We start from the raw sequence: 8093 nt of genomic DNA on the forward strand, positions 1-8093 counted from the left end.
GGGGAAAGCCTGACAACTGTAGCATGTTCTGCTTCTATAATCTCCAGGTCCCACCAGTTCCGGGACAACTTTAACATAGGGAAAATAATCCACCCAGCAGAAGATTTTACATTGGAAGCAGGAGCAATGGAAGAAATCTCCATGTCACACCACTGGCTCATGGAAGTCCAGAGCAGACATACCTGTATACTACAGATATATGCTGTATTATTACATGAATGCAGAGCTGCAGGTCCGAGAGACCTGGGATGGAAAGCTCCTCAATGCTACCAGTGGTTTTATTTCCAAGAGAATACCCTGACTGCTTTCTGAAATCTAATGAGATTAACAATGCAAGGAGCACGTAAGTGACTTCTTACTGTTCCGTTCAGAGGCAGCAAGGGGAAAAAATGAGAAGCTCTTTTCCTAGGAAATGCTTCCTGAGTCTGAGACGCTCTCGAGTGACTTTCAGTAATATTGGAGTGACAGTATAGGCTATTCTGAAACTAGGAGCTTTTTGAGGTGATGAGCAGTGGCAATTGCTCTGGGCAATTACCATTACTGTCAAATCACTGTTAAGTTAAATCTCTCTGGTATCAAACAGATCAGACGTGGAAGATTCTAGCACATTAGATTTTAAAACACTAGGTTCTGTATATGGCAGAACTGAGTGTTACAGGTTTGAGGAAGAGAAGAAGGGAAAGACAGACTTTGACAATCACTGACCAGCCAGTCCCAAAGCATGAGCACCATCCACTGAGCATTGATCTTGAACTCTCTCTGAACTGTGGCACATGAATTGGAACAGATGCAGTCTGACGCAGTCCCAAAGAAGGAAACTCACGTCTACCTTCACTTCGCCTAAGGACTGGGTGAAGATGACTTAAATGTTCAACATAGAAAATGCTTCTTTTGCAAGAAAAAGTGAGCCTTGGAATTTAGGAAGAGCAATAGCTTACAGGAGTACCTGCAATGATGCAACCTGACAGTCATCTTTCCCACAGGTTTACAGGAGCTGTCCCCCATGGATTATTCTATGAAGAAAAGTTTTTATAACTGCCTCAATTTCTGTGTCCTCTCTGAAAAAAAGCAGTATGTATTGATTTACCATGTATGCAAAGGCTGGCGTCCCACAGAATGCACACTGTCATGGGAAACATGCTTTGCAGCAAGGGGCAGGGCTTGAATCATGAAAGCATAAACTTCACCATTCCAAAGCAGCTCTGGCAGTATCTGACTTTCAGCCTCTTTTCACTTTCTGCAGGGCAATGCGCTAAAAACTACCTTATGCTGGCAACAACACTAACAGAGAATTACAAACTGTATGGCACCCAAAGAAGCAGATGCTGGAGGGGTTCCACTCTAATGACAAAGATGGTGACAAGGAACTGAAGGACAGCTGGATTCATTTCATCCCTTCATGATTTGGCAATCGGAGAAGAGGGACAGGGGAGCAGAGAACCACAGAGGTAACACTGCCACTTTGGTCAGTTGTGAGCAAACACACTTTCCCAAGCTGATGCTATGATGAGGTGGCCACCACTTTTAAATAATTCTGCCCCTGATTACATGGACATCTCTACTGGGTGTAAGTGGCAAGCTGCTGGCAATGGGGGGACTGCAGGGGTGGCCTCCATGAGAAGAGACCAGGGGCTGACCCATGCTGGATATGGCCAGTTCCAGCTGGCTCCACACCACGGGACTCAGCTGAGCCCATTAGCCAAGTTGGTGGTGCCTCTGTGAAAACGTATTTCAGAAAGGGCAAAAAACATCACATGGGCAGAGAAGTGGAAAAAGAGTAAGAAACAGCAGTGCAAGCACCAAGGTCAGAGGAAAAGTAGGTGCTCCACGGCAGAGCAGATATTCCCAAAAGGACTGCAGCCCATGGAGTATCCACACCGAAGCAGAGCAAGAGTGAGAAGGAAGGAGCAGCAGAGAACCACAGTCCTCGCCTGCATTGCTCGTTGCCTCACTGAAGGGACTAAGGGCCACCTGCGGCGATAACGAGGCGGGAGGAGAGGATTCTGGAATGAAGCTGAGCCTGGGAATAAGGGAGGAAAGGTGTTTTCCCCAAGTGTTTTCATGCTTGCCTCTTTTTTTGTTTTTGTTTCACAATACCTGAATCAGTAATTAAATATTTCTATTAATCCGTAATAAACACATTTCCTCCAGTCGAGTCTGTTTTGCCTGCGACAGTAATCGGTAAGCAATCTGCCAGCCCCTCTCTTGACCCACCAGCTTTCTCACTCTCGTTCTTCCCGTTTTCTGCCCCGTCCCAGAGGACAGGGGCAGGGTGAGCGAGCGGCTGTGCGGGTGCTTGGCTGCCCGCTGAGGCCACCCCACCACCACACCCAGAGCGGGCCGTGCTCCAGTGGGCACTGAGGGCCAGGAACCGCAGCAGGGGTGCACCCGAAGGAGAAGGCATAGCAGCAACCAGACAACACTTTCTGGTATCTATTGCAACCAGACAACACTTTCTGGTATCTATTGCAACCAGACAACGCTTTCTGGTATCTATTGCAACCAGACAACACTTTCTGGTATCTATTGCTGGCTTTAACCTCCAGATGTTCAGATTCCGCAGGTGACCAACCAGAAATAACAGCATATGCACGAATAAATAATTACAAGTATTGCTTTAAATTATAGTGGCTTGAAACCACAGCTGAAGAGAATCTCCCCCTTCAGGGGAGCAGCCTTCTGCACAAGGTAGGCACGGGATGAAATCTAATTCAGACTTCAGAGGTGGCAAGATTCTCATCTCTTTTTGAAACGGCAAGCTCTTGCTTGATTGTAGTCTCGTTATTATGTTTACATTTAGGATATTAAACCATTATCCCTACTTCTTTCATGTTTGCTGATTAGAAAGACAAGCCGAAATTAAAAACACCGCTTGGAAGGGAACGATCTGTTCCACAGCAGAAGAGCAGAAATGAGTTACGCTTCCATCTGACAGAAAAGGAGGAAGGAATTCACCGTCAGGGTTTCAAAGCGCACACCGATCTGGACGCGGGGGAAGCTCTCGACGCCGCGCAGCGCCGGGGCGGGACGGGGCGGCAGAGGCCGGCCGGCCCAGCGGGCCTCAGCGCGGCGGGAGGCCGCGCTCAGCTGCGGGCCCGGTGCGGCGCCCAGCGCCGCCGGGCCCCGGCGCTAGGGCCTGTCGGAGGGGGTACCCGCCTGCTCTATTTTTACCACGGTATTTTTTGCATTCAGACTTTCCACTGCAGGCGGCCCGGGTCGGGCCGGGGGAATCTGGCAGGTCAGCCCAGCCAGAGTTATTTATAGAGGGGCGGGGGAGAGAGGGAAGGGATGCGATCGGCATCGTCGCGGGGCTGCGGACTGGGAGAGGCACCCACGAGCGAGCCCCCCGCCTCCCCGTCCCTCAGCGCAGCCGGCCAAGCCGGCTGTGGCGGGGAAACCCCAACCGCCGCCCGGCTTGACCTGCGCTTGCCAGCCCGCCCCGCGCCTCCGCCCGCGGCGTCGCCGCCGCTCAGGGCCTGAGGAGAGGGGGCAGTCCGGGCCGGCCGCAGGACACCGAGGCTGCCATGGGAGCCCAGGAGGCGAGCCACCTAGGCAAGGCCCAGGCGCTCCTCATTCCCTCTTTTTCCCCCATTTTTCCTCACGCAGCCTCTCAGGAAGTGAGGACCCACCGCACGCACGTATTAATTCCCCCAGTCACAGGCCCCAGCAAGTAGAGGGGGACTCTTACGCCCTGGCACCCAGACTGAGGCTCAGGAGAGTTCCAGACGAAACCGCATGCTCTCACATGACAAAAATTGATTGCGGACGGTCACTAGAATTAAAAATACAGAGGCAATGAGTTTAGTCAAGCTGGAGCCTGTCTGGTCACTGTCTTCAGAGGTTGTTCGGTGTGTGAAGGCCTTTTCAAGGAGGATTTAAGCTTTCCTTGTCCTACTGTGACAATCTGTCACTTCACAAGGGGTTATCATCCACCCTTCTCCCCTGGCACTGGAGAATTGTACTTACCCAGCCTGCCACTTATGAGGTCCATTTGATTTTGGTAGGGAAAGAAAATGGGACAGAGTAGAAACATCAGTATTTCAAACTGTAATCAGACTGCCCCCCTCAAGCCCTGCTGCTCGGCTGCTTCATCCTGAATGCATTTAAAAATCAGGAGGTGTCCAGCTGCTACATTTGGAAGGGCCTAGGCTGCACATGCGAGCCTAGAGCTGCCCTGCTGCAAGTGGCCTGACGCCTGCCCCTGCCAAAGCCTGGCTGGCATTCAGAAACAAGGTATTCATCTGGCCTCGTAAGTGCTTGCAAGGATACCTGACAGGCTGACAGGATTCGATTCTTCCCACACAACATAGGGGTAGCCACCGTCCTTTAAAACCTGACCACAGCAGGAGATAGTGCTGTTGTGTGTAACCCTCACAGCACGTGCTGTTCAGCCTGAAAGCAGATGACCTGGTATCCACGGCCTCCTGGTCCAGGTGGGGTCAAAGCCACAGCTCCCATCTCTTAAGGAAGTACCTGTGGTGCTTACATTGTGCCTGCTGTATTGGGATGGCCTGCATCTGCTGGGCCTCAGTGTGGCAAAGACTCACAGAGCCCAAACAGCCACTAGACCACACCGATGGAAGCACTGTCTTCCCACTTGTGTACAAGCTTATTTAGAGTTCGGCATTTGTTGGTTAGAGCAGTTGGGTAGCAATGAGAGCAGGAGCCGCTGGGTTTCTTCGCCGGGTGTAACCATCCCAACATTCCCTTGCCCATTTCGCCTTTTCTTGGAAGGACCGTTCACCTTCTGGTAAATGCGATTTCTGTCTGGGTGGTTACCCACCTCAGCCTCTGCACGCACTCCTCACTTGGGCATGCAAGTAATGACAAGAAAGTATGTGTCTGGCAATACATGGACTTAGTATAACAGCAGGACAGTAATGTTCCTCGAGGGAGCAGAGTGCTAAGGCCTCAACATGTATATCAGCTTAGCAAGAAAAAAAAATAAAAATAAAAAGCAGCTCCTACATTAAAGTAAGCCTGCATTTTTAAATAATTACTGGCACTGTTAACAGTCCTGGCTTTCATTTGTATCTGCAGACATCATCTAATACATAATTAACAGCTAAACAATAATACAGATATATTAAATTGCCCTGTGTGCATTGCACATTTTATAGCACACCTCCAATTGTGACTCATTTCAAACCATCTTACACTTTTGATTCACTGCACGCTTAAGTTATCTACGACAGGCACACAGTCGAGTGCCAGCAAAGATTTCTGGAGAGGAAGTGAATGCTTTCTTCAGTATTTTATAGTCCCAGCTCCAAAAGACTGAGGAAAAACAATGTTTTGTCCTGATGGTCCCATCAGATACTAATGGAGCACGAGCAGATTCCTCTAATCTGGGCAAGCGAGCTGTGCTGCCCGGCTCACCACCCCGAGACCCTCCTCAGGAAAATGAGTAGTGGTAGCTTTCTTAAAAATGCACGCTGAGTGGCAACTACATGCAAGGCTGAAAGGCCGGGCTTCCCCACAGGCAGCAGAATCCAGCTGTCGGGGTACCCCGTAAATGGCTGATAGAGGAGGGAAAAAAAAATCACAGGCATTTCTTTCTGAAGGAGGTTTGGACATTGTTTGGGATTCCCCTGTCCCCCGGAGGAGCCCTTAGCTTCCGACAGAACCTTGGTGTCCAAGACACTCAGGAGATGTCACCAGCTTTTACAGAGACACATAAGCAGAGTCATTCTGTAATTCCTTCTATTACTCCTTTAAAGTTGTTCGGACTACCTCAGTGATACACTAATTCAACGCTGTGTCACAGTACCTGAAAAGCTTGTAACAGATCTCCAACTAAGGCATTCCTTACAAAAACAGAACTAAAGAATTACAATTTAGCCCTGCTGACTCGTCCACCTTTTAGGAACACAGGAAGGGTGTAAGCGGCCATATGGAAAAATCCATTCCCGTATTTTTACTGCTGAAAGTTAAACCTTCCCAAGAGACCCCGTGAATGCATTAAAAGCTCTAGATACTTGATTTCACTTAAGAGTTTCACCGTCTCAGCCAGACTGCTAATAATTTAAAATAAAGGTTAATTAATCAGTCGTCTGCCATGAAACGCGTCCAAGGATTCTGCATTTTAAATCAAGCGGAGCAGCGACACTACTCAGGCACACCGCCGTGTTTACAAACGCGCAAAGCCCGCTGCCGTGCCATGTCGGCCGCACGCGGGCGGGCGTGACGGCGCGGGAAGCGCCGCCGCCCCCTCTTCAGGCGCTACGGCAGCGAGCGCCGCACTCCCGCGCGGCCCCTCGCCGGCCCTCCCGGCGGGCGCTGCCGCTCGCTCGCCGCGGGGCTCCGCACGGGCACCGCCACGGGGAGCGCGGCCCCCGCCCTGCCTCCCGCTCTGACAGCGCCCCCCGCACCGGGGACACCCGGCGACCCCGCTCCCGGCTAGAGGAGGGAAGGGCAGGCGAGCGGGGCGGACCCTGCAGGTTCGCACTAGCGCGCCCGCCGCCTCGCGGAAGCCCCCCGCCGCGTGCAGCCCCTCCCGTGAGGGCAGGCACAGCGTGCTCCTCCGCCCCGCTCACCCCTCCTGCCAGGGCGTGTGCTGGGAGACCGGGAGCACCCACGCTATCCCTTTCGGACACCTGCAACCACCCGGTTCTCGTCCTCCCTGCAGCGGTTAACTGCCCCCCTCTGTGACCCTCCACCGTGTGACCACCGCCCGTGGGTGGTGGCGACCAGCGGCACCGTCCCGCCGGACAGCCGGGGGGCACGGGGAGGGGGAAGGAGTGCCTCCACCCGACCCCAGGGTGAAGCCAGCCCTCGCTGCTGCCGAGAGGCAGGTACCGCGCCGGGGACGAGGTCACGGTGCATCCGCTCCCCGGGAGCCCGGCCGCCGCTGGAGCTGGCACGGCCGTCCTGCCGGAGGTCAAGCCCAAACTTTGCTCTTGCAAATCCCGGCCGGACCTGTTGCCGTCGGGCTCTGCGCAACGCCTCCCCGCTCCTGAGCAACGAACAGGCACATCAGCCCCGTTGACCCTCCCTGCCGACTTCGTGAGGGAACTGGGGAGGGGGCGCCGCTAAGCTCTTCGTGAAAGGCTAATAACGCCCGGTTGGCTCACTGCGACTCACCTACATCCCGCGCCCCGAACTCGGCCGCCGCCGGCGCTTCTTCCGCACAGCCACCGAGTGTCGACACGGGAGCGCTCCGAGACGGCCCCACCGCGGCAGGTGGGGCGCGGGCGGTCACCTGCCCCCGGCCGCCCCCCAGGCCGCGCCTCCCGGGCAGACGGCACCGTCCCTGCCTGCCAGCCGCGGGTCCGCTCTCGCTACGGCAGATCGCGGGGCTCGGAGCAGGGCTCGCCCCTTCTCCGCTTGCCCGAGCAACCTGCCGCTCGGCCCCGCGGCGGCAGCGCAGGCTGTGCGCGGCGCGCGGGGATTCCCCGCCGGACGGGCGGCCGCGCTCCCCTTCTCCCGTCCGCCACTCCCGGCACCCGGCGGCGGCCGGGGGCGTCCCCCTGAGCGCGCTGCCGCCCGCCCGCCCGCACCCCGGGGGTCGCCGAGCGGCGGAGCCAGCCGCCCCCCCAAACCCCCGGCCCCGTGGCCCCCAGGCGGCCCCACGCGCGGAGGGGAGCGCCCTCGGGCTCGCCTTACCCGGTTGGCGGAGAGGACCTGCCGGTAGCGCTCCTCCTCCGCAGGCAGGGCAGCGAACTGTTGCATGGAGAGCATGCTCTGGCTGCTGCTGAACCCTCTCCACTTTGGCCGCCCCCCCCCTTCTCTACCTCGGCCTCCGACGAGCCGCGGCCGCCCGCCTTCCACACATACACACTTGCGGGGCGGGGGGGCTCCGCATTTTGTCTGCTCGGCAGACTCCCCCTCCTCCCCTCCTCCACCCAATAATAATAAACCTCCGCGAGAAAGCCGCCACATCCCCACCCCTTTTGCACACAAGGCTCTACCCCTTGGGGACAAGCTGAGAGACAGCCCACTTGCTAATTTCGCCCTAAAGCCGTCCCCCAGGGAGGGCGGATGAGGTGGGCACAGCCTTTGTGTCCGTGCCCCCCCCCCCCCCCCCCGCCGTAAAGGACCCCTCGTCACGCCGCGAAGGGCTTCAGGTGGCAGCCCAGCCTGAGCCAGGGACG

At 55.4% G+C, this 8093-nt stretch overlaps 1 protein-coding gene across 3 annotated transcripts in view; it reads right to left on the reverse strand.

Moving 5' to 3' along the window:
* Window positions 1-7748, reverse strand: part of CORIN (corin, serine peptidase) — a 165716-nt gene extending 157968 nt beyond the window's left edge. For all 3 annotated transcript variants that reach the window (XM_059818118.1, XM_059818119.1, XM_059818117.1), the window contains exon 1: window positions 7606-7748. In XM_059818118.1, coding sequence (XP_059674101.1) covers window positions 7606-7680 — 75 coding nt within the window. In that variant the 5' untranslated portion in view covers window positions 7681-7748. The remainder of the gene's footprint in view (window positions 1-7605) is intronic.
* Window positions 7749-8093: the final 345 nt, after the last annotated feature.

The sequence above is a fragment of the Gavia stellata genome, chromosome 5 (genome assembly GCF_030936135.1).
Source record: "Gavia stellata isolate bGavSte3 chromosome 5, bGavSte3.hap2, whole genome shotgun sequence".
Classification (NCBI taxonomy): Eukaryota; Metazoa; Chordata; class Aves; order Gaviiformes; family Gaviidae; genus Gavia; species Gavia stellata.